Source organism: Anguilla rostrata, chromosome 17 (genome assembly GCF_018555375.3).
Source record: "Anguilla rostrata isolate EN2019 chromosome 17, ASM1855537v3, whole genome shotgun sequence".
Taxonomy (NCBI): domain Eukaryota; kingdom Metazoa; phylum Chordata; class Actinopteri; order Anguilliformes; family Anguillidae; genus Anguilla; species Anguilla rostrata.
Window position 1 is genome coordinate 13,643,660 of NC_057949.1, and position 27,967 is coordinate 13,671,626.

Consider the following 27,967-nt stretch of genomic DNA (forward strand, 5'->3'; position numbering starts at 1 on the left):
TGTCTTTCAACCAGCAGTGAATAAATGAATAAGATATAGCCATAAGATATAGCTGTTCTGGAACAAAGGCAACAGCCCTCTGGATTGTCAGTGGAAAAAACACTTCTTATTCAGCAGTGGAAGTAGATGTTCAATTCATGTTCAAATACCGCATCTCTCTCTCTCTCTCTCCCTTTCTCTCTCTCTCCCTCTCCCTCCCTCCCTCCCTCCCTCCCTGCATGTTCATATGCCTGACTGCAGGGGTTACTACTCTCTCCTCAGCTTTCCTGTCGACCCAACCCCCGTTAGCACTGAGCTGTGATCTTCACTCATCAATCCACAGACCTACAAACCAGCACAGAAGACCAGGCAGCGAGTGGGATCTCATCCCACTCCAGTGGAGTCAGAGCCCCAGAAGGACCCCAGTGCTGTGTGTTTCTGCCGCCTCTACGTAAGGAGATTGGGGGTTAGCTCCAGAGGTGGTTGAACAGCTGAAAATAAATGGGGCAGATAACGTTCCATTAAATAGATCAGTGGTCTCAACCTGGTTTTGTTCATTTGACTTGATTAACAAGTGTACCAATGATCTGAATAATCCATTGACAAACTCACAGATAAACACACACAGATGAATTTGATTTAGAAAAATGTCAAAAAATGACACACCTCTCTGTTAACTACTGCATTAGCTTTCAGTTTAAACCTGCAATAAAGGCTATCAAACAAAACTTGTGCTTTACCCTTAAAACTTACAAATCTGTGCATGTTCCATGAATAAGCTATGAGTGTCGACGTGGACAGCGAAGAGTTCATCCAGTATGTCTGCAATTCCAAATACTATTTATGAAATGTGCACAATTTTTTGCGATGTAAATAAAAATGAGGAAAACTGGTTATATGAGTATTTAGTGAATCAATTGTTATATTGTTAATCAATTTTTCCACATAAAGACTGTAAATGCTGTGGTGTTATTGAAAGCCCTGTCTCTGACCGCACAGTCTGCTACTGTGTGAATGCAATTTAATTAACACAAATATATATTTTGCCAGTGCCAAGGTTATGGATGTAACGTGACTGAAATATCAGCAACAGGATCCAAAGATACAAAGATGCAGGATAAAACCGATAAAACATTGTTTGTTGCAATATCATTAAAAACACGACTGTGATGTCTAATCTTTCTGCAATGAATGCCAACATTACATAGAGTAAAAGTGGAGGTGGAGCTTTCAATTGCAGGGATATGTGTGTGTGTGTGTGTGTGAGACAGAGAGAGAGAGAGAGAGAGAGAGAGAGAGGTGGGGAGATGGAGAGCGAGAGAGAGAAAATGAGAGAGAGAAAGAGAGTAGAGTAAGAGAGCAACAGAGACAGGGCAGTGTGAGATAGTGAGTGAGGACAGAGTGAGAGAAGCAGAGATTGTTGAAGAGGAGAGAAGGGCTACAGTGTTTGCAGCGGACAGATCGGGGGGAATTAAAGCAGCCTCATTACCTCCAGGCTGAATCATTTGATCGTCGTAGCTCAGGAGTGGCGCTAAACCTGGTGAGCAAAGCTTCCGTCTCCTCTGGTGGAAACGATCAGGCAAGAGACTCTGCTTTCTAGTTAGAATTCCAGTTTTGAACAGAACAGATGCTCATTTCATTTATAAAGCTTCCCATAGCATGCACGTTTTCTATAGCCAGCATAAATTACTCTTTACCTGAAAAACTGAATTTTCCATTAAATGTGTTTTGCAGCAAACACCTGGGGGAATGTACAGTAGCATCAATATTACTGCAGTTAGGATAATATCAGTATTTAGTGATTGTGTTTGAAAAAAATCTGCATGCCCTTGAGTAAGAGTCACTAAATGGGTTTCGGAGAGTGTGCATAAAAGCACATGCGGACCTGCATACTGAAGTTGCTCCATCAGGTCTCCCGTCTCTACTGTTCTGGTCTTTATCGGGTCTGATATTGATGCACTCGGGTCTATCTAGTACCAGTGATAAATGTAAATGTGTTCCTCAATATGTTACTCAAGTCCCAATATGTTCCATAAATGTATTAAATGATGGTAAAGATATACTGGAGTACAGCACCAAAACAGCAGAAATTGTGTCACTGTCAAAATACTTATGGACTGCACTGTATCGTGGGCTATTAGCTCTAAAACAAACGGGACTCGGAATAAGCTGATTGCTATTTATAAGTGATGGTACGATGGCAGGGACCGGTCTGAAAGCACTGCTTTGTGACAGACGGCAACGGAGCCGCCCGGGTTGTAGGGAGATGTCAGTTTTGATCAGCGCAGGAGCGCGGGCTCGGGGACACTCGCGCTACCTTCAACCCCGAAACCGCTCCGGCGGCGCCGTCCGCTCTCGCCCACGCAGCCTTCTCCCTTTACCGCCGCGTGCGCCGGCGGCAGGCGGCAGGCGGCAGGCGGTGCGGAACGCGAGCCAAACCCGCACGCCACCCCCCCACCCCCCACCAAAACCCCCGCTCGCCCGCCCCGGACTCTTAGTCACTTCGTAAAGGAACCCTCCACACTGTCTGACTGGATGTCAGCCGGCCCCCGCCCCCCCCCCGTGGAAGGGGAGTTAGGAGGCTTTGCGTGCGCTCCCCCGAGGGAGCCTCTGAGTGACAAAAGGGGGGTGGGATGGCAAGCTCCCAGAATCCTCCTGCTTTCTGCTTGTGATAGATGCAGAGGATGCAGGGGATCAGAAAGTGGGAATAGTTGGTTGCCAGTTGAGCCACAAAAACGCTGCCGGGGGAACGCATCCAGGGTTATAAAAGTAGTATGAGTATGTATTTGAATAAAACTGAGAATTGTAAACTTTCAATATATATAAGATATGCAGTGTCTCCCAAATTAAAATACGCCAAAGTAGTTTTTATTTTTCATACGCACTTTCATCTTTTTATGCATATACGTATATTAAAAATGTTAAACTAAATTATGTAATTCCTTTGGTAAAACTGATTGTTTTCCTGTTTATTTTAATCCACCAAATTTCACAGTTCACTCGCTTGCCTGTGTTGGCTAACTCTATGAGCCAGTATGCTCATTGCTAGCAGCAAGCCTGTAATTCTGTAAACATTCAACATACTACTCACATGAATTGTGTAACGCAATTAAAATATGTTATTTTCTATGGACATAAAGATTGGTTATTTTCCATAGACATGTAGATGTAACTACATCAGATGGTTGATTCACTACACGTTCAGTGCCCGTTTACTGCCAGTGACACCAGCTGCCAACACTTTTAATGCAATTGAACATTTCCGAGGTTGTCACAAAGATTTGCGGGATGTCCTTCCTGGTGAATAACGAGTCATTCTGGAAGCCCTGCCATGCTGTATTCAAGTTTGTGCTCTGTCTCAGTTGATAGCGACAACACAAAGACTTTCGGTGCTATAATCAAGGGTCTACGCTACAATTTATGTAAAATAGGTCAACTCGGAGCACCGCTATCCCTCCTGCTCACTCAGGCCAAAAATAAGGCACCTCAAAAGGACGCGTTTGGTGATGACTTTGGGTTTGGGATGCGCCTTGAAAGCACAGCAGGGCTAATGCTATCTTCATAAGCAGACCCCTTGCGATTGAGATACAGCCATTATATGAAAACCAAGCATGAGTCACATGGAACACTCTTTTGTATTGGTGGCTGAATAAGGAACAAGATGATTTCAGCGTGGGGTTTCTGTCTGAAAGGTGATATTGGAATTGTTTCCGCATGACCGCAAAAAACATTCATTTTTTGTGGACATGTTCAGAACACAGAGTCTGCGATTCTTTCAAATGTGCTCACTGTTTGAATGATCTGCTTTAGATTCAGAGCTGTCACAAATGGGCCTTGCATGGGTTTTCTCAGCTGGCTAGTCATTTGAGTTTTAAAGAATTTGAGGCAATAAAACTTGTGAAATCTTAAAAGCGCTACCTTGCGAAATGTCAACCCTAATTGAGAAATACCATGGACATGGTGGACACATAAAAGGACACAGCTAAAAGGAATATGGATTTTGGGTCCCTATTCAAGAAAATCGCAGTGTAATTGTAAACCTGGGTGAATCGACTGCTGAAAATTGAGGGCAAATCACACTGCAGCTCCTCTGAATGGTTCAGAAATACCTAAATAGCGTAGCGAAATCAAGGATAGTCTTCAAAAAGCTGATGGCATCGAAGTTTCATAATTACCTCAGAAGAAATGTAACGGTGGGTAGGTTCAATTAACTTCGCAAGAATAATACTGTACATCAGATATTTAAGATCCGAAATTAACTGGTGAGAAAGTGTGGAAAGTGTGATGCAAATGTATTATTATTATTATTATTATTATTATTATTATGAGGGGGCACCAAGGGTGTGTAAGACCCCTATTGTTTTTGCTAGATTCTTCTTCTTCTACTTCTTATTTTTCTTCTGCCTCTTGCTAAAATTTCACTCCTTTCCCCGGCTCAAAAACTCATGAAACTTGGCAGGCATGTCCAGTGTGGCTGCCAATTTTTATTTAAGCAGGACGCCCATGTTGCTGACACTCTAGGTGGCACTGCAGAGCCACCTGCAAAATTGCAACATATTATTATGGCCATCCCTTTTCTCGTACATGCACCTAATTTCTTCCATACCTCTACCTCCTGAAGCTGAACAAATAATTACATAGAACCCGCAGTGTCTGCCATATTGGATGTTCTGCCATTTTGAATTTTTTTGGAAAACTTATTTTTGCACTTCTCCTACAATGTTTGCCGGATTATACATGATCTACAGCATTTTCCTGTGTTAAATGGCGAAGGGAAATCTTTATGTACAAAGATGGCTGCAGGATTACACTTTCAATTCAGCAAAAATGGCTGACCACGCCCAAAATATGCACATGGCCACAAATTTACAAGGATAACAGCAATACTTCAGTGGATGAAATATACCCAGTGTGGACAAGGATGCCCAGGCTTGTGGTGCTATAGTTATATTCATTTGCATAAGCTCCATAAGGCCAACTTGTATGAAATTTTACAGGAACATTCCCTCCTACCCCCCCCCCCCCCCCCCACCACCACCACCACCACCACACACAACTGCAGTGTGCAATGACATTTAGCTGTATTATTTATCCTACAGGTATGATGGTCTTGCAAATAGTTTCATTCTTTATTTAAATAATAAAATTGGGCTTCTTAAGCTAAAAATGTCCTTGACTGCTGGATTAATTGGAATTTCTATATTCAATAGGCTATGGTATTTCATAAAACACCTCTGTGTAAAGATGATCACCTTTTTAAAAGCCGTTAAACGATTTCCCAGCAGCTAATTGTAAGCTTGTTAACTTCCTGTGACTGCGCAAATTACAGCAAAACTGTAAGATGGCTTGCTGTTACTTTCTATGCAGGTCAGCGTTCGTAAACATGGAAACCCATCAGGACAACACTGTTGGGCAGAGGTTCATATTACGGTCCTGATTGTAAAAGTGTCATTGTTTTATTGAATGAATAAATTATTAACCAGGGGAAGGGAAGGGAATTAATAATGGCGGTTGATGTAAGCATTACATGTTGCACTAAATGTGGGCTAGAGCTACGGTGCGTGCACACACCGTAATGCAGCGCATACAGGATTCGGCGCTAGTGACTGTCTCCGTGTGTGCGCTGAGGGACGTGCAAAGCATAACCAATCGTGGTTAATCCCAGGGAAGCTGTCCATTATAATCTATAGTCTAGAATTTTAATTGAGGATGAGTGTGCATTTGCTTTGTGCATTTCACATTACATGAGCGCTTGTGGGTGAGAGAGGACAGACAGAAATGAAAGGTGGGCAGCATCTGGCGATGGGAGGAGATCCATGACTTAGAGGGGCACCGCTAAGAGGGGCCAATGGGCCTATGCTCCTTCACCATTAGGACCTTATGTGTGTGTGTGTGCCAGGCTGGGAGGTAGAAAAGACCGGATCTAGCACACTCTGCTTGTCTCCCTCTGCCATTGCAGCATGCAGTGCACCCCAGAAACACTACTGTGGTATGAAGGCAATTCATTTCCTTTTTATTATTATTATTATTATTATTATTATTATTATTATTATTATTATTATTATTATTATTATGTGTTGTTGTTAATGCAATTGAAAGTTATGTATATGTACATTCTAAAAGTCTACATCAATGTACTTGCATGAAGTAAAATATGTCTGTAGCCAGTCAAAAAAAACAAAAAACGCCATAATGACCATTATCACAGGCACTACCAAAAAGTAATACCAATCTCAGTCAGTTTAAAAAGACACAAACTAAAGCATTCAATTGTCTTAGCTGTTACTAACCAGCTAAACGTGCGCATGCTTTGTAGATTCTGGGGAGGTCGTATGTGACAGTGATAGCTGGGAATACAAACCAAAGGCCTTTGGTTTGTACTTTGCTCTGTTTTGTTTGGAAACTGCTGAACGAAAGATAATTTGCAGGACATGCGCTGCAACCTCGTCATCAACCGTTTTGTCCCTCCCTCGAAAAGGGTTTATTCCATGACATGGACAATGTGTGACAATAGACAAACACGTTATTTATTTACACAAGCAGCACTTCGAAGTGTGATGTAGAGTTTGAGGTACTTTTGGGTGATTAACCGTGGATACTTGTAAATAAATATTCATTAATTTAAAAAATGAATAAATTCATAAATAGAATGAGGGAAATAGGTAAAAAAAAAAAAAAGGCAATTAACCTCAGCAAGCACAGATGCAGCTGACATGTAAAAGAATATAATATTTTTGAACCTATGTTGTGTTCCCCTACTTTTATCCACAGCATTGAATATTATTGCTCATAAATAAACTGTTGCTTTGGATCTGGAACAAATTGTTTTTTCCATGGTTACAGTACATGCTTTGTTGGAACTACACATTGATGATGGTTAATGGCAGATGGCATTATTTGATGATAAAACAGGTGCACTTAAGAGAAATTTGCACAAATGAGCAACAAGCACCCTACACAGTTGAACGAATTTTGATAGCTGGCAATGCAATATGTTTCAGAGATCTGTGGATGTCTGTACATGCCAGAATAGGCGGTGAAGTTTGCAGCATGAATGCAGCTGCAGCTGCAGATGATTGGCCATTCACATCGGGATGGGAATTGGAGATGATTCTCAACCCCAAGTCGGGTTCCCATTTTAAAACAAAAAGAGTTTACAGTGTTGTGAGAGGAAAAAAAAATAGGCCCATCCTAATCCTAAAATAATGCCTGCTTCTTCATGCTCAGTCACCCTTGATTGAAGAGGGGAATCCCCAAAATGCCCCAGAAGTAAGATGTCTGCCAGCGGAAGGGTCTTTCCATTGTAATTTAAGCAAGCGCAGGTATCCACTGTCTTCAAGCCTTTGGTTTTCCCACATCCAACAGAGTCAGCAAATATTATCCTTTCAAATAGTGAGATTGTTCACAAGTCATGGCGATGCACCCTCGATTCTCAGTTCCAAGGTTCTCGCTACTTCCTTTCATGATATAACATGTCACTCCTCTGCTGAGGTCACTCCACTGACCACCAATCACTGCCAGGATCAGGTTCTGTCTGCCTGCCTACAGGACATAATTCAACCCTATATGCCGGCTCGACTCCTCTGCTTTGCTGCAGCAGGGAGGCTTGCACTCCCTGCCATCTGAGTGAATGGTTCTCACTCGTCCCTACCACAGAGCTTCTCCACCCTAGCTCCAAATTTACTTTTGAATCAAATGATTATGAACCAAAATTCATGATATATTTATTTCATGACATTGAACAATGCCATTCAGTGAGTAAAGTCCAAGTCAGCATCATTTAGCAATTACTCCATACATTGAGAGGTGAAAGTATCACAGGAAACAGAAGACTGAAGAGAGGTGAATTACGGAGGCTACACTCCTAAATGTAAACCTCTTATCCGCACCATCAACAGAAAGGTGACATTAAATATGACAAAAATACAAACATGAGCCTGATGAGTTTTGAAAATAAGTCTTTTGGGTGGATAAGACTAAGATAAACCGTTATCAGAGTGATTGAAAAGTGAAAGTGTGGAAAACGAGAGACTGCTCTGGACCCTTGGCATACTGCTTCATCTGTTACGCATGCTGGAAGCAGAGAGATGGTGTGGGCCTATGTGGCTGTTGATTTCATGAAACTATTATGAAGGTAACTATTACGTGAGGCGGCAGTGTAGCACAGTGGGTAAGGAACTAGGCTTGTAACCGAAAGGTTGTAGGTTCAATTCCTGGGTAGGGCACTGTTGTTGTACTCTTGAGCAAAGTATTTAAACTGCATTGCTTCAGTATATATATAAATGGATACAATGTAAAAAAAAAAATGCTATGTTGCTATGCTGGATAAGATCGTCTGCTAAATGCCTGTAGTGAAGGTAGCCTATAAGGCCGTAAAATATTTTCCGCACGAAATAAATTCTGGATCATAATGTAAAGTCATAATTGTCATAACCTTCATCTGTTTCCTGTAAATATGAGGAAGGGAGCCCCGAAATATGTGCTTACAACGCGCACGCCGTGATTTCAGCTGTCGCCATGGTCACTGGCAACCTGCTTTCGCTGTGAGCCGTTGTTTCCAAATGTCGAAGAGCGGAAGCAGTGTCAGGTTTTTCCAATTAAAACAGTCCTGGCCTCTCACTCTTGATCAGTCCCCCTCGCTCAGAAAGTGTAATGTCACTGGAGGGTTTGCTAAGTGGAGGGAAGAAGTGAAGGAAATACACTACATGGCCAAAAGAATGTAGACACCTGACATCAACATCTCATGCAAAATCATGGGCATTAATATGGAGTTGGTCCCCCAGTGGAAAGACACCGCATACGCACATTAACAACAAAAAAGGTTATATTTTTTAGACAGTTCATCATAGCTACTGGCAAAATAGCGTTGCAAGTGTCAATCTGTGCTGTTGAGGAGTAGGCCAAGAAGGAGGAGGAAGGCCTAAGGAATAGCTTTAGCTGTATTAGCAGCTATTGCTGGCATTCTGTGCTGAGAGATGAGTGGGTGACTTCAATGTCTTGCCACTGACTGCCGTCACTACTCTTCTCCATTTTGTTTTTTTTTTTATTGAGCCACTGCCAATGCAAAGTTATGACGATAGTGATCTGCACCTGTACAGTGAAGTGTGACGTTAAAACCGCTCAAATTCCAATATTATATTATATTATATTCATATATATTCCAATATATGACCATTCTCACAGCGATCACATAGCCACAGATTGGATATGTGCTTGATACATATGGAAGTGACCCAAATCTGATATGAAAAGATCACATTTTTGTGTTCACACAGCTCAGAAAAAATCTGAATCACACATAGGCAAAAAAAAAATTGGATTTGGGCCACTTCTGCAGTCTGAACATAGCCTTTGAGAGGAGTGTTGATCCAGAAAATTACATTTCACTAACTGAAAAAATCGTTTTATCATCAGTGCACTAGTGTGTTTGAAAGTAGGGTTTGTTGTTATTCATTAAGAAACTGTTTAACATGAAAAGGAGGCATACAGGAATGCAAAATTAATTCAATGTACAAAAAACACTTTTCCTTTTCAATGGAAACTGCTGTGATGGATTTTCATGAAATTGCAAGGATTTGTGAAAGAACTGTTGTTCCCTGGCAAAATGAATGGAAGTGCACGTCAAACCATTATCTATATAATACAGGTGCAGTAAGTACCTTCTGTCAATTGCACGGTTTGGTGCGTATCAATAACATTTTCCTGATAAACCTAAATTTGACAGAGAGTGGGAGCAGCCATGTTTCGAGTCTTTGCCACAGAAATCATGACTCATGGTATCCAGCAGATGCTGGTGGAATGCTTGTACTGCAGTATCGAATGAGAAGAACAGTTTTGCCGAGCACAACGGAATTGTAATAAGTTACTGTGTCATTGGGATGGAAGGGCAGGGTACTCCTCTTCTCTAGCTGCAGACAACCACACCTGTTCCCTCTCACGGCTGGGGAGGGCCTATAGGAACTTTAACAGCAACGATATGCTCACCTGTGGCTGATCAATCAGCAATCAGCTGAGGTGTTGCCCATTGTCTTTATTAGGCCAGTTATAAAAGGCACGGTCTCCTGTGTCCCCTTAGGAGGAGACCATGTGTAACACAGAAACTGTGGCAGTTGTGCACAGCAAGCCTCTTAGCGCTCAAAATAGCGGTTTTCTTGCTGCTTTTGTGAGAGGGTTTTTTTTCTCACTCTGTTTGTCATACCCAGACCCCAGGAGATATTTCTGCATTCTTGGTTTTTCATTTTTATTGCTTTTTTCCCCGGTCTGAGTGTTTCTGGTTCAATAACAGCCCTGCATGATTTGTAAGAAAACAAGACTACATTTGGTTAAGTTACTACTACAATAAGCGTAAGTAACATACGGCTAACAAATGATCATAGCCTCAAAGTCCATTTACAGAAATTTACTCTCATCCGGGGACTGAAATGTGAAGTTCATCTTTGTTTTCATTCAGCCCAAACGAGGGTTAGCGCGCCATCTTTCACATCAAAAGGAGCATCAGAGCGTTTTCTTTCGTTTTCATATCTCAGCAGCACAATAAACCCTTATGTCTGGCCAGAAGGTAATCATAAAGGGGAAAAAGCCACTTTTGGTATGCCCAAAGTCATACCAAAAGATAAATGTTCACATATCCCAGGTCATACCACAGTGAAAACTGTCAATGGTATACAGTAAAAAAATAAATAAATAAATAAAATTTCAAAAAATAAAAACAGATATATACATATATATATATGACAATGTCAAATACAGACTGCATTTTTTTCATTCCAATAATTGATTAAACTCGCCATGGAAAATGAGCCTGGGACCATAATGACTAAGAGCTCCCTCTGATTGTTATGATGTAGCAGCTCTCTAATGAATGTGATTCTTCAAAACCTCCTCGTAATGGTGGCATCAGTCTCTGAGTTCTTCTCCTGTCAATTTGAACCCTTCCCGACGAATTCTTCTTACAGCGATGCTGGCTTCTCAGTGGTAATGAATGTAGCAGGTTAATTTCCCGAAAAAGCTCACAAATGGCTTATTTCTGTTAATTTTGAGCACACAAATTGAGTCAAGGGGGAATACGTGACCATCATGACGGTTACTGTGAAAAGGAGCTCAGCTATTGAGTGCCATCACAGCTATGGATCATGGGAAATATGAGGTTTTTTTTTAGACAGAGGGCTGTTACTGGGGGAGATGGACGTGAATCACGACTACATTTAATTTGACCTTTCTGTCATAATTTAATTTGGCCTCCCTGTTTGACATTGCAGAATACTGTGCCAAATATGTCAGATAGAAACAACCATAAAAATTCCATTAAAAGAAAAAAAAACATTCGATATGCACTGGTGCGAAAATAATTGATTTTTATCAGCGCTTAGTTATTTTCTGTAAGCACCGTTCTGCTTTGAGTCCAATAATTCAGCACAACAAGAAAATCTCGCAAAGTTGTATTCTGCAATACATATAATCATCAAAGGAATTAAATCCTGGTGTTTTTTTTTTTCTTGTCAGATAGAGCTGCGTAGGTTTCTTTCGTGTAGCACTTCTGCCCAACAACGCCTGCACACACAGCTCGGTAATTCACACCCATCGTGCCAGAGATCAAGTTTAAAGTCATTTGCACGGATATGTGCTACTACTGTAACTACGGCCCAAACGGATCCACTCCTGGAACACGTCTGAATCTAATACACGTTCGAGTATCCACACTGTTGCCCTTTTAATATTGCATGATTCCACTTCAGCCAAGAAGAAGAGAGCACTCAAATTTCAAGAGTTCATAATGTAATTTTAGGCATCATTATGTTTTGTGTTATTTTTGCCACTCAGCATTAGTCTATGCAGCATTTATTTATTTTTGTCAGTTTATGGTAATCGCCTAGCCTCAGAACGCATCTTTTATTCCCTTTGAACATGTAATGTAAATGATTTCTACACGTTTGTGTTCTACAACCCTTTCCTTTCATGTTAATTGTTTTTTTATTCCCTCCAGCTTTGTTCCAAAAATTGCTCAGAATTGGACAGACAGCTCAAACTGCCCAGAACTGGTCCTTAGACTTATCACTTTCTCAGAGAGTGCTTGGTTACTGGCTTGCTTCCATTGCGTTTAACATTAGTCACCACATCTTCCCACTCAGTATTGTGGTGTGACCAAGTATAGAGCATTTCTTTCTGTTCCCTCCAGGCCCACTTCACTGTTGGATCGCACTGATGCATAAAGCTGCATAGGCTGCATAAATTTATCTGTACCTTCAAGCAATTTGTTAACCAGTGTATGAGGATAACATTAAGAAACAAAGCCTGTTGACCCACATAGATGTCCAAATTATATCCAGTCATGGATTCAAGGCTACTGTTATACATATTCTGTCACACGATCATATGAACACATGCTAGACTAGGTATATTTTAGGATGTAGGATTACAGGGGGACAGAGGTGTTTACTCATTCTGCTGTGCATTGTCAATTAGCACAAGCATAAAGTGAATTGGAATTAATTGTTAACTCCTTGTGGTTCCCTTCCAATGTTCTGAAACACCTTTCAGAATATTTTACCATAAGCATTTAACACAGGGACAAACAGCACAAAAACCTTGTTTCAATAAAACGTTTTTACTATATATGCTGGTTTGATATCTCCAATGGAATTTGTTGAAATGCAAATATGAGCTGGTATCTGAATCTTTACTTGGCAAACTGCTTTGCAATTAGATAAAAGCTGGCAGAAGTCTTACAGTACATCTGCTGATGGAATCGAGCCTGAGGAGGGGTGGGGTGGAGTGGTGATTGAAATTTGACTATTTTCTTTTTTAATTTGGAATTTTTATTTTTTATTTTTTTTATTTTTGCAGCCTAATCAATTTTGTATGCAATCATCTACTGACTTAGTGTCAGGGGTATGTTTGACAAGTCGTCTTCAAACCTGCAAAAATTAAAAACCAATGTCTTCCAGTATTCCACTCCCACTAACAGAAGGGGATGCACTGTTTTTGGCTTTGATCCTATTGATTGATTCTATTGTCCTTTCAAGATAACCCACAAGTGGCTTATGTCCCAATTGCAAGAGTGAAAAGACCAAAGCACAGGATCTTCTTTTTTGATGGAAATGTAATAGAATTTGTATGACTCACTCAATTCAACATGGCCAAATGGTACATCTCAACTCCTTGAAACTCTTATTTCAAGATAAAAATATAGTGCCAACTTCAGTCTGATAAGAGCAGAATGTACAGACTGAGTCAGTTAATCCCATTACTGTTTCACATTTTCATACAATCATCAGTATTATATGTACAGTATGTATATACCTGTATACATATTCAGTATGTGTGTGTAAGTATAGTATACATTACATGGCCAAAAGTATGTGGACACCTGACATTCAACATCTCATCCAAAATCATGGGCATATAAATTATGGAGTTGGTCCACCCTTTGCTACTATAACAACCTCCACTCTTCTGGGAAGGCTTTATACTAGATGTGTTGGTGCATCGCTGCAGGGATTTGCTTCCATTCAGCCAGAAGTGTATTAGTGAGGTTTGGAGATTAGGCCTGGCTTGCAGTTGGTTTTCTAATTGATCCCAAAGGTCTTGGATGGGGTTGAGGTCAAGGCTCTGTATAGGCCAGTCAAGTTCATCCACACCGTTCTCGACAAAGCCATTTCTATATAGACCTTGCTGTGTGCCTGGGTGCATTGTCATGCTGAATCAGGAAAGGATCTTCCCCAACCCATTGGGGAAGCACAGAATCATCTATAATGTGATTGTATGCTGTAGCATTAAGATTTGGATTCACTGGAACTAAAAACAGCCCCAAACCAAGGGGTGTCCAGATACTTTTGGTCATATAATGTATTATATTAGAATTTATACAATGCCTACATTGTTATCAGCATTGTAAAAAGTGTGAATGTTTGGGGATGTTAAGTCTGTGGTTGCTGTGATTATTTATTTGTTTATATTTTGTTTAGTCTTTGGGTGCAGGATTTTTATCTAAACAGTTCCCCCATTTTAACTTATCATAAATATGTAGAGTTTCTTAAAATATTATTTGAAATATACATTTAAAAAATATGCATATATTGCAATAAGCAGAAATAACTTGCATATTTGCCCATATTTTTCACAAGTCTCACAAAATCTTTCTTACGTATTTTATACATAATGTATAAAAGTTAGATATATTTTCAGTATTCCTTTTCCCTGAGTATTCAGAGCAATTTAAATGTGGGCGGTGGTGGTCGAAATGCTTTTTTGAGTATTGATAGCTGTTAAGTTCCAGTCAAGTACACTGCATGATAGGTGAGATGCAGGCTAACAGCTTCGCCCCACCCCAACCCCACCCCCCCCCCCCTCCCCAAACTGTGCTTAGGATCCCCTCAGGCAGCCATGTCGGACCAGGAAGACCTCAACAAAATGGCGGGCCACTGGAACGCGTCGTCGGACTACCAGCTGAACCCGGCCAGCGTGATCGTGTCGGTGGTCTTCTCGCTCATCTTCCTGCTGGGCACGGTGGGGAACAGCCTGGTCCTGGCGGTGCTCCTCCGGAACGGGCAGATGGGCTACAACACCACCAACCTGTTCATCCTCAACCTGAGTGTGGCCGACTTCTTCTTCATCATCTTCTGCGTGCCCTTCCAGGCCACCATCTACTCCCTGGAGGGCTGGGTGTTCGGCTCCTTCATGTGCAAGGTGGTGCACTTCTTCATCAACCTCACCATGTACGCCAGCAGCTTCACGCTGGCCGCCGTGTCCGTCGACAGGTCAGTCTCTTCCACCGCCCCACCATTCCCGATTTCCCCTACCTCAGAGCACAAGGCAGGAAATCCTGATGAGGATCACCCATTCATCCAGCCATCCATTATCTATACCCGCTTATCCTGGTCAGGGTCATGGGCGGTGCCGGAGCCTATCACAGCATGCATTGGGTGAGAGGCAGGATTACACCCTGGACAGGCTGCCAATCTATCGCAGGGCACACCCACCATTCACTCACACACTCATACCTATGGGCAATTTAGCATTTCCAATTAGCCTACCTGCATGTGGGAGGAAACCCACGCAGACACAAAGAGAACATGCAAACTCCACACAGAAAGGCCCCAAGCTGAGATTCCAACCCACAACCTTCTTGCTGTGCGGCGAGAGTGCCACCCACTGCATCGCTGTGCCACCCCTCACCCGTTCAGAGAAGGCAGATTAGTCGGTGGACGATCGGCTGCTCGTGGTTCGCTGTCGCGTTGACGCCAAACGCTGGCGCGCCGATGGCGATCCAGAGGGCGCTCGACCGTTAGGCAGGTTTCACGGTAAGGTCGCGCGGTGTTAGAGCGTACTAAGACCCTAAGACGCTGTAGCGCGGGTTCATTTCTGCAGGAGCGCAACCTTCATCCGGGGGGGAGTTGCAGGTTTTAACCTCGCCTGATTTCTTGGGACTGAATGGGGTGCTGATTTCATAAGAAAACAAAAATCGGCTCAGGCCCCAAAATCAATCAGGCCCCAAGCCCAGGGTTTCTGACCTGCTGTGATATCAGTGCTGCCTCCGGGCTAACCCGAATCGCTGCATGTCGCACATCTGCATTCACTCAGAGGAACTGAGTGCCGGAGTCTTTTTTCTTTTTTCTTTTTTGAGGACAATTTTCAAAAACAGAGGGCGTACATCACAGAACCAAAAATGCTCTGAAAAAGGGGGCGGGGGGGGGAGGAGGGGTTTCAAAAAGAGCTTTGTTTTTTTCCCGTAATGATTCAGATTATTTGGAGAGTTGATGCACCTTGATGTGTTATTGCTCTGTTATTCTGTCAAGACACACCAATTATGCCGGTGCAAGAGAACAGGGAGTAAAGGTCAAATCAGACCTCTTACCGCTGTTATAATTGGAGGTTACACGGGGTAGGCTTGGGGTCTCTGTTGTGGAAGAGATGGATTCGCACGCCCATTATCACAACCATAATTTATTAGTCATTTCCTTTTATCACTGCAGGATGACAAGAAAATGATGATAGCCTATTGCAATCCTCAGTCTTCACTGCTGATTATGGTGTGCATTTTATTATAATGCCTCTAAATTATTCCTACCACGTCATCGTGTGTAGTCATAATGCAGTTTGATCAAAACATATTGACAATGCCTTGTTTATGATTACTCATGAGGTGCCATATATATATATATATATATATAAATGCAGGATGACTTCGGTCTGCATTTTTCCTTGTTCTCAATTTTTTTGTTTCACAATAGGCTCTCACCAACTTATATATTTATTAAACTCCGGGCACTCTCCTGCATCAAGCAGAGCTTCCTTTAGATCTCTTCTACAGCAGATGAAAGCCGAAGGAGTTTTTTTTTCTCTCTTTTGGATACTTTAAGATTGCTAAAGCACATTTCCTGAGCATGCGATGCAATTCATATGTGACTGCTCTTCATAGAAATACGCTTCCGCATGGTCTTATGGTCCGTTATTTTCACTTGGCCGTCCGTGAGCTCAGCTGCATAGTCATGGCGTCGGTTATGTAGGCAGGTGCTGCAGGCAAGCTGCAGTTGCCAGATCTACCAGAGCAGTTGCTCTTGCCAGATGGAGGGTAAAGGCAGTGTAGTATAATGCCAGGGAAACCAAGCTTGTACCTACAGTAAGAGGCAGCAGGTTTGGGTCTGTCCCTGCCGTTTAATCCCTGAGCAAGGTATTTAATCCAAATTGATTCAGTAAATATATAGCTGCATAAATGGATTGTACATTTAAAACTAATAAAAATGTAAACTGTGTAAATGTGTCTGGATAAGCTCGATTTATTTTGAGACTGCGAGGAACATCACAGCACTGAGAAAGACTGCTTTGGCTTGAAGTGACATCTGACACTCCAATATTGATGGGCCTATCCCAAAAGGATAGTACTGATGTCTCAGTTGGTATTTTATGATGAAAGGTAACACTTGCTGGTATTTTATGATCAAAGGTAATTCTTTTTTTCTACTAAGTTACTTGGAGCACCACTGAATTAGTTATTCCATAGTGTGTACTGGGGCGGTGACCCCCGGGCCCCCAGTTGTCGTCAGTGACAGATAAGTCTCTCCTTTGATCAGTACTACTGCTGCTGTGCAAAGATAAGTGCTTTAAGGGATTGCGTATTTGATTTTTTTATTTTTTTATTTCATGAGGCACAGTGGTGACTCATGAAGCACGACTGTGGTTCTTCACTAAACTGAAAAAAGGCATAGATTGGTATGCATAACTGCAGCCACTGCAGAGTTGGGAGCTAACGTTAGCTCAGAGAAATTATCATTGGTTCTCTAACAACATATCTAACATTTGCATCTTATCTTTATTCTAGAAATATGCAACAGTGAATACATATACTATTGTATTTGTGTTACCTACAACATATACAGGTAACAAAGGCAATTCATTGTTTTAGTTAGGAGGTTGCAAATATTAGCATTCTTGGTTTTTCTTTTTTCTGCAATAGAGGCTATTCCAAAAATATTTTCTGCATGTATCTACACTAATCAGTGACAAAGACACTTAGTTGTGAAATAAAAAGCTCATTTGAAATACACCATAAATTCATTTGTACTGAGAAATATATTGAATAACGTACAGAAATATATTTCAACGGTGATTGGTGTTAGTGGGATAATGGTCAGTATGTAATCTGTATGTGTCCAGAATTAGTACTTTGGTTTTTGGATAGTACAGTTCCCTTGCATTAGTGCTTTTGTGGCGTTCTATCAATATTCAGTGTTCTGGGAAATTTGATAAGAGACAGGCACTATCTTAACCAGGTGCTACTATCTTAACCAGGTGAATGTATTTCTATTTTTCAGACATTGTGAGTCATTCTGGATAAATGGATGTGGATGTAAAGTAACATGTGGCAAGATGTGATTCATATGTAGGGGTAGAAGGGTCGGGAGAAAAGGCAGAGACCCACTGATTATAAACAAAATTGTAATAAAAAACATTTAAAAATGAATAATTGGCATAGCAATAAAACTTCCATTCACTGGAACATCGATTCACTTGAAAAACACTGCTTTTATCAACCAAAGTGGCAAAAGAAGCATTTCTCTTTTTGACCCGAGTATGCTGACTGTCAAATGCATGGTTTCAAAATTGCACTCGTCGATAAGTTGTACGTCATCTATACTTAACTTCAATCTTGCAACTGAATTGAGTCAGTTGAAAGCATTAAGTGAGGATTACTGGTAAGAAAAATAGTGCCAACATTTCTGTCTATTTTAGGCAGTTTTTGCTTTTAAATACTGCTGTCAGTTGTGAGTCAGTCACTCCATGCAAACTTCTTGGAACTCAAATGAACTCAGGGGGTCTGACAGTCAAACACACAGCACTTATAATGTTTCAGAAATTTCAAAGCGGTGACAGAAAAGGTAGTCACATTTTCGGTTTATGTTCACAACACTTAACGAATGAAAGCCCCATTTGAACGGAATTGGTGAATATATTGCCTGAACAGGAGAGTGATGCACAGTATTGCACTTCCTGCATAAGTAAATTGCCTATAACCCCGTTCAATTTGGGGGCACCTCAAGCACAAATACTGAATCCATTAGTCGCCAGTTTAGACCCGATACAAGGATTTCCCTACAATTATTACCAATCATGGCTAATGCATCCATTAATGAATGACATTTCAGCAGAAAAAGGTTACATTAGGACCCAGGTTATTTCCAATTAGCTGCCTGTGTGGTCAACTGAGGAGAAAAGGGCCATGAATCTAAGACAAGGGGATCCATGGGACGCAGAAACATAGCTCCTGCACGTCTGGGGGGCTTTTAGCGAATCAGAGCATGACAGCTTTTGGAGCAGGGGGTGACCAAGTTACACGAGAGTGGCAGTTGTGGGTGCAGAATTTTGTTCTAGCCTGGCGAGAGAAAAACTTGATTAAACTAATCAGCGAATCATGTTCTTCAATCAAGACCTCAATTGTTGAACTGGGTGTTTTTAGTGCCGCGCTAGAACCAAAGCCTGCACCCGTGCTGGCCCTTCTCAGATAACAACCGACAACCCTGAATTACGGTGACATTAAACCTCCCCTGACCCTTGTGATATGAAGCTCTTTATATTAATGTGTCAGGGTAACTTGCTTACTCTGGAAAATTCTTCCACCTTGGAAAAATGCAGTTTAGCTTGACAGTCCCCAGCCACCCTTAATTTGTAGCCAGGCAGGAAGGAACGCAGACATTCATTTCCTCTTGATTAAAAATGCATGCAGCAGTGACAGGAGTTGTGGATTAACCCCTCCAGTGGATTAAAACTTCTTCTTTTTTTAACACGTGAAGTCTTGCTTTATGCTTCCAATATTTTCATCGTCCTCTTAACTTGGACAGGTCTAATTCCTGAAGCGATGATTTGAAGTGTAATGTGCTATATTTTTACTGAGTAAAATTCCAGCACGTTCAGCGTTAGGTCAACCATAGAACATTTTACCAGTGATGGGAGACTGTGGTTTTGTGAACCCTAAAAGCCTAGCACTCATCATATACTGAACCAATCATTTTGTAGAAAGAGAATAATTTTAATTTCTCGGCGAATCAGTAATTAACAGCTTGTTTTAGTGCCGTCCAGCAGGACACCTCACCTCTTCCATCATTTCACCTGCACTCTTCCATCAATTTTACACTGATTTACAATGGACTCTTGAACTCACATTAATTCTGCCAGAGTTAAATTAACACTGACCATTTTACTGTGTAGACATAAATGCAAGTGTTGCAGCAAATGGGTGGTGTTAATATTTTGAAATGAATGTCCGCTGCTCTGGCGCAGGTACCTGGCCATCCGTTACCCCCTGCGCTCCAGAGAGCTGAGAACTCCGTGCAATGCGGTGGTCGCCATGGTGATCATCTGGGGCCTGTCGTTGATCTTTGCGGGGCCCTACCTGAGCTACTATGACCTCATCGACTTCGACAACGGCAACGTGTGCGTGCCGGGGTGGGAGGAGTACAACCGGAAGGTTCTGGACACCTGCACCTTCGTGTTCGGGTACGTGATACCGGTGCTCATCGTCAGCCTGTCCTACACCAGGACCATAAAGTACCTGTGGACCGCCGTGGACCCCCTGGACGGCATGTCCGAGTCCAAACGGGCCAAGCGGAAGGTGACCAAGATGATCATCATCGTCACCGTGCTCTTCTGCATCTGCTGGCTGCCCTACCACGTGGTGATCCTCTGCTACCTGTACGGGGACTTCCCCTTCAACCAGACCACCTACGCCTTCCGGCTGCTCTCCCACTGCATGGCCTACGCCAACTCCTGCCTCAACCCCATCGTCTACGCCCTGGTGTCCAAGCACTTCCGCAAGGGTTTCAAGAAGGTCTTCAGCTGCATCCTCAGCAAGAAGGGCCGGAACAAGGTCCACGTGGTGCACGTGGCCAACACCGTGCCCGGGTTCGAGGCCGGGTCCACGGAGGTGTCCCACGTGAACGAGGAGAACAACGGGCCCCAGAACGACTGCGAGATGGGGAACCGGCCCCTCGCGGCCCCGCAGGACGCCCTGGCGACGGAAGCCTCGCCTTTCCAGAAGCGCCCGTAAGAGGATCGCTGCGGGGACTCTCTTTTCTTTTGCCGGTATCCGTCTGCCAACAAACGGGCAGTATGGCTTGCTCGTTTTCTGCTGTGACTGCATAATTGACTCTGCTTTTAAAGAGAGAGAAAATGCTCTTCTGGCAGAAGCCACAGTAGGATGATGTTCAAATGAATGAAACGTTTTGGACACATGCTGTCCATTATTGATCGGATTTACTGTATGCTATGCGTAAGTCTGGTTGAATTGCTCAGCATGTTTATTTTTCGAAATCATAAACATTACTTACAAAGTGAATTCTTGAAGACTGAAATGTATCCAAAATGATCATTCACTAAATGCACTTGATTAATCTCGGGTTATTTAACCTTTTCATGCCCAAAGCCTTGATTACAGTAGCTGTTTCTGCACTAAGCCTTGCACTATAGGTCTTCTTAAACATAAAAATGTGAAAGCTGTCAAGGTTCTTCTCCTTAGTTTAATTATCCCTATACTTGTTCATCTTCTACCTGCAGTCCTACTCCTGAGACAGAATTCTTACACTCCTCTTTCCATCTGCAATAGAACTGTACAGACTCTCTGATTTGTGCCATTGCCTAAACCAAAGGTGGGCAAGGAGGACCTTGTCTGTTTCTGGATATAACACCAACTTCTGATCTTAATTATTCCTTCACCACAATCATATGCAAGAGCTGATATTAAATTTATTGATTTTATTAAAAATAACTGTCTTTGTGTCCCTGAAGGGAACATTTTACTGTGGCCTAATCTGTGAGTGAATCAGCATTATTTTAGCTGATTAGCCATTTTAAGCACATTAATGGATGGGAATTGAATTGTCCACCCGTGACCTAAAAGACCTTAAAAGTGCTATTCACTTGTTTCTTTATTGCTATACTTGTTCACTGTTTATTATGTAGTGTTCTTGATGGTCATATATGAATTTCATTGTGATTTTCCTCCTTGATGTTTGATGTTCTTCAGCTTCCTTTTAACTGAGATGTAATTTATTTTCTTATCTGTGTTTTGTGTTCCAAAAAATAGCAAAATATTGTAAGCACTGATATGTAGGGAAAAGATTATATGCTGTGTTTCTTGTTTATTGAATGTCGGCTGACATCAGTACTGGTGTCAAATTATTGGAAAATAGAAAATGTTGTAACTTTAAGCAGCTGTGTACAAAATGTAAAATCCTTTATTGTTACATGCTGCACATGGATTGTTGTGTGTTAATAAAGTTGCGCAGTTTACAGTTCATTGAAAAAATATGTGAAAAATTTTACATTGTTTCAGCCAGTATTCCAGTACGCAAAAGAAAAATGTGCATGCATTTTTCTACAGGGTTTAATCTTATTCTTTCATATTTTAGAATGCAGAATAAATTCAGAATAAAGTAACTGATGTTTTCAAATCATTATTCTTCACCAGTACTGCAAGTATAAGACTGGTTTTAAGTTTGTACGTATGCATACTTAATGTTCTGTGTCCTTTTGACACCAAAGTAAGTATACTGATCTTCTACGCGGAAAGCTATGAATGTTGATCATTGAGTGGGTCTAACATAGCTAACATAGTATTTTAGCACTACTCAATTTGAGTCATAATGCATGAACTAAAATTAAATAAAAATTGAATAGATGAGGGGACAGCTTGGATTTTGTTTTGCTGTGGTGGAGTAAGCTAGGTCTCAAAACTGACAATAAGGAGCTATGGAGGCCACATAAAACACTTCAGAGAAAACCAAAAAAAAAAAAAAGCTCTAGATCAGCATTGCATGTTATTCAGCTTGGAAGGTAGAAAGGGTGGACTGACATACCACAAAACAGAGAGAAACTCATTTGCAAGAGGCTGCAAAAACATACATTTTCTTATTAAACCTATTGAAAGTGCTCAGTGCAAGGAAGTACAAATGTTTCAACAATCAGATCATCCTAAATGTCAACAAAAGACAGGCACACCTTTACATATAAGTTACTGAACTATACACAGGTGGTGCTAATTGGCAATTCATAGATGGTGAATTAAAGGAGAGTGGAAAAAAAACAAAGATTATGTACTTTAGCTACGAAATGAGGTATCATTTAATGAGATTGTGTGAATATTTCTGGAGATATGACTGTCTGAATATTGTGTTTTTGCAAAACAGTTTTGAGAAAACAACTGGCTTTAAAGATTTTGTAGTGAATTTTGCCATTTCTCATCATAAAATATACCCTCATACCAGGAACTATTGTATGATTTTTTTGTATTTGTGTAGTCCATAATCCAGTGCTTGCTATGATGTTGAATAAGTTTGATTATGATAGTGTTTAAACCATAAATTCAGAAACATATAAAATACATATCTCAGGTTTAACCTTTAATTTAGCTCTAATACCTTATCCCTTTTCATTCTTCTACTTGTCCAATTACATTATCATGACTCCCTCATCATCTCCCTATTGATAAAAAAAAATAATACTTCAAGAAGTGCCCTTAAAAATTTTGATAGTCCTCATCAACAGGTACTTATTTCTGGCCAGATAGCTATCCCAAAATACCTTGCATAAGAATTTTTGGAGGACTAATGGGCCCACTATATATCTTCCAGTTGCAGATAATGCTTGTTTTTTCCTTCTCACGTTCCTCAGTTGGGATTTAACCCCTTAGCGCACAAGCCAAATCTTGCCAATCCTTGCCGATTTAGGGGGTACCTTAGTTAAAGCTTTATAACTCCAGATGTGAACACCACAGAGACTTGAAAAATGGCTTAAATGAAGCAAGACATTTGTATAATTTACAGTACTAATGCAGATTAGTTTATATTCATAATTTTAGAAGAAATAAAGTGCCACAAATGCAATTGTTGGCAATGAAATACTGAGAGGTTGCATATAAACAGCAGGTTAAACTATACATGTGCTAGATCAAAAACCTATTGACCACAAGTTCATAAAATTTAAGGGTGGGTATGTAGAACTACTATAGATGTATGAAGCAAAAACTAAGCAGTGTACCCAGCGTCTCCAAATCTATCCAAAATGTCTAAATTATGCATTGTTGTAAATCACAACATATTCACGTATTTCACTACAAAGCAACTGTTTTGACTCAAGAAAATCACTGTTGCGTCATTTTCAAGTGGGAATTACAAGCTTTCAGTCAGTACAGTGGTCTAAAAAATCTAGGGGTCCAGAATAAAATGATTTTTGTCCATTATAACGCATATAAATGAGCCCCTTATGAAGGTTTAAGATGAAACATTGCTATCAGATTTTTTTTTTTAATGCAAAAATATTGTCACACAGTGCGGTACAGTATTTAAATGTGTAATCAACTCTTTGTGTGTATTTCTATACTCTGTACTCTCATATGCTTTCTTGTATGGGGATGGGACCACATTAAAACAATTTTCAACCGTCCACCACGTTTTGGCAATGTTCCAACTCTCACGTCATCACTGTTGCATGCTTCACAAAAACTATTACATTACCATCTAACGCTTACATTACAGTGTGAAATATCCACATTATGTAACACCACTAACCTATTTAAAGATACTCAATTTCAAAAATAACGTATATAACCGAAATATTTTGAGCAGTAATTATTACATAGCAATGATGAAATTTCATCTATGTTCAGTAGATGGAGACAAAGACAGTATCAATGATACTGTTCTATTCGCTTCTGTTTTGCTCCAGAAACGATGTCAGCTAGGTCTATCAGCAAACATATGGCTTAGCTATGTCCAGAAGTCCTCAATAATAATAGTATTTTCCAAGAAATTACGAAATATCGTTGACCACGTTTTGTTAGCAGCATCTTTGTTTTACTGCTACCACAGAGAATGCTTAACTGAATGTGATGCTGAGAATATTTTCTGTTACGCTGACCTATAAAACGCTATTTCAAAAGCAGAATTAGACATGTTATACATCGTTAGAAAGCTTATGCTCTCACCTACTGAATTAAATGAATTGTCAATCAAGCCAGACTGTACTAAAAGGGCGACAACGCCGTAAACAACAGGTGTGGTATGCAGCTATTTTTAAAGATACCCAGGCATCACAAATGCGCGTACATTTCCCAAACGGATTGTCCAAGACAATATATGACCACGCAGTCTCAAAAGGGACATCTCTACACGTAAAACCAACAGTAAGGTTGTATATTTATTCAATATTTAGTCCCAGATATTGACTGTAGAATGGTATCATTTTTAAAAACTTTTTCTTGTTTATTTTGTTATTCAGTGAGCAGCGTTTTCACTGCTGTGTAGGCCTATAGGCATATCTTAGAGCTATTGTCGGGTTTATCTTGTTGCTATGAAGGAGTATGATTTTTTAGTGGTGAAAGAATATTTTTATGAATGCCAAGATAGACAATATTGTCCATTATGTCAAGGGTGGGGGGTGTTTTGTAGATGAGACTGCAGAGAGGGGGTGCGTGTTAAATGAACGACAAGAGCGACAGTGGTGGGGCTGCGAAACTTATTCAACATCAGTTGAATTCAACATCAACGATAGTTGCCGTGTATCGTCTACTAATGAAACCAAAACAACGCGTTTCTGTTTTTAACTCATACTTTGGTTGCAGTAGCACCGAATGTCTGAGTTTAGTGATGGCGGCACGCCGGAGTACCGAACACTAGGGGCTTTGCACTAAGAGGTTAAGGAAGAAGACAATACCATTACAAATAGAGTTGATTCTCCATGTGTATGCAGGTGTTGTGTAAGAATATAATATGGATCATTATTTGGAAATGAAACAAAACCTATAGTTTAGTCTATATTTAAGAGATTGATCAGGTAGCTATTATTGCACAGTCACCAATAATAAATAAAAAATCAGTTTCCAAATTCCAAATCCATTCCTTTATTTAGCCTACATTTTTAGCATGCATGCAGGCAACTGTCTGCTTGACTTGGCAACAATATACATTAGCTACACAACCGCTCTGTCTTCAGCTTTAGCCATTATCTTTCTTCAGTGAGCCAAGTAACAATGACGAACAGCAACAAGTCCGATGGACACATGTAATTCTTTGGAGCCAAGAAAAAGATGAATTTAATTAACATAAACAATAGAACGACATAGTGAGTTAGCCACTCACTAGCGTTGGCCAAGTCCAATTACTTTTCTCTGTTTCATGAAGTAACAAACACAAAACACATAAAAATCATCTATATCACACAGACCATAGAACAAAGATGTGAACCACCGATGAAGAAAAAAAAATTCATTTTGGACAATACAAGAAGAAAGAATACCATTTCTGTCGTTAAACAACAATACTTTATACCACTAGAGCACCAGTATCACGTTTTATTGCAACTTGTCATCACAGAGTATGATCTTTATCTGTAAAACCATGTCATTGCTGACTGTTTGAACATGCAAAAGTTTGATTTGGTACTCCAGCATTACGGTGAGACTAAGATATTTTTTTTCTGTCAAATGCTGGAAGACCAACTACAGTTTGAATATTGAAATTTAAGTGAAAGACAGATCTGATCTTCAGGATTGCCATTCTGGTATTTATTCGGTCTGTCAGTGCCTTCAGATTCTGAGCGGAAGCATGACGATTCAGATACTGCACCGCTTGCCTTTCCACGGTTGTGCAGTGTTTGATTAGATTTCGTTTGATAATTCTGCGAGCTCAGGTTTTTAAAAGCTCATTTTTTTCAGGGTGTTACACAAAAGCAAATGGCGTGTAAATGAACCAAATTGATATATGATGAATCAAGTAAACTGTAGTTTGTGGCCATGTTTTTCCACTGCTCAATAGTATTCCATCACATGATACGTCTCATGTACACGGTACTGTACATTCATAAAAGCCACTGACCCCAGGGATGGCACTTCTATTGCCTTTAACTGAAGTAGCACGACTTGACTACTTTCTTTCTTCCGCACAGAGCACCGCACTCCTCTCTGGTTTCCTTTTAACTGAAAAGCACATCGGCCTTCTCCACTCTCTGCAGTCTAGCACTTGTGTGCCAGTTAACTGGGGCACAGACCGGCTGAAGCGATCGAAATGGAGGCTGGAAGAACGGTGTCAGCGCAGAACGTGTTTGAATCCCCTCTCCTCTCATTCGATGCGCCATTTTACGGCCCCAGTCTACTGGCACACGCTTGCCCATTACAATCACATTTATTTTTATGTGTGAATGCTCAGCATACAGCATTGTACATTTCTGAAGGTTTTTTAAATTTTTTATTTCATAATCGCACATTAAAAAAAACACAAGAAAAAGGATAATATGGAGAAGCTTGGTTCATCTAAGCATATGCAACTTCAAAAGAATGCCTGAAGACTCTGTAAACAGAAGCATTTCTTGGGTAAATCTGCAGTGTTTTGCTCTTCAGCAAGACTCTACACCTCTGTGGATTCAAAACGTATCCCGCAGTGTAAATGGATAATATGTGAATCATGTTCAGTGAGCGTGCCTGCTAAGCAATTCATTTAAAACTAATCCTGCTGATATATTCCAGTAAATAATTTTAATAAAGTCATAACACTAATTACACTGTGTGAATATTATGTTCCATTACTTTTTTTTTCTTTTAATTTTTACATCGTATCTATTTATACAGTCAGATATATACTGAAGCAATGCAGGTACCTTGTTCAAGTGTACAAAATCTATGTCTCACCTGAGAATCAAACCTGCAACCTTTAGTTACAATGCCAGGTCCTGAGCCATTAAACTACACTGTCACATATACTGTATAATACCCAAAAAATCTGAATTGCCTGCCCATTGCCACACTTTTCAATCACATAAGTTCACTTTCATTAACCATACTAAATTTTCCCTGCACAACATTTCTTGAGCAAGTCACGATTACCCTACAATGGTTTGAGCCTGCTGCATAACTGTTCCACAGTACATTACATTACATTACAGGCATTTGGCAGACACTCTTATCCAGAGCGACGTACAACAAAGTGTATAACCATAACCAGGAACAAGTATGACGAAAACCCTAGAGAGAAGTACCGGTCCAAGTGCAGGGAACAATCGCATAGTACAACTTGGACCCTGAAGGTTAAACTGATTAACACTAACACAACGAGAACGGCAACAACGCAGTCTATGAAGTACATCGAAGTTAAAATATTGTTGCCTTGCAGCAATCATAAATCTTTAAAATATCTGTAACATGAAGAGTGCAGATAACGGGCATAGCTCTGCCAAGGAAAGCAAATGTTTAAGATGGTACAGTTTGTTCTAACCTACAACAACAGTAAAAATGTGTCACTATTAGATACGATTATACATATTTCTAATATTTCCCATTTTGGATATTGCATTTAGTCAGTTCCTTCTGGAATCCTCTGTCTGCGAACCCTCCCCAGCTGCTTTCACCATTTCCATTCCAATTCATTGGTTTGCTGTGACCTGCAATCCTGAGAGATTTCTCTGTTTTGAACAACTGTAAGAAGCCTTATTGAAATGCATCTGCTGCACA

The 27,967-nt window shown here is 40.7% G+C and overlaps 1 protein-coding gene across 1 annotated transcript; it reads left to right on the forward strand.

Annotated features, from left to right (window-relative positions):
* The first annotated feature begins 1,299 nt into the window (after nucleotides 1-1,299).
* On the forward strand, nucleotides 1,300-22,736 carry LOC135243839 (galanin receptor 2b). Its single transcript, XM_064315915.1, has 3 exons — nucleotides 1,300-1,519; nucleotides 14,345-14,735; nucleotides 19,753-22,736. The coding sequence occupies exons 2-3, from the start codon at nucleotides 14,362-14,364 to the stop codon at nucleotides 20,516-20,518; spliced, it is 1,140 nt and encodes a 379-aa protein (XP_064171985.1). The 5' UTR covers nucleotides 1,300-1,519; nucleotides 14,345-14,361; the 3' UTR covers nucleotides 20,519-22,736.
* The last annotated feature ends 5,231 nt before the right edge of the window (nucleotides 22,737-27,967 follow it).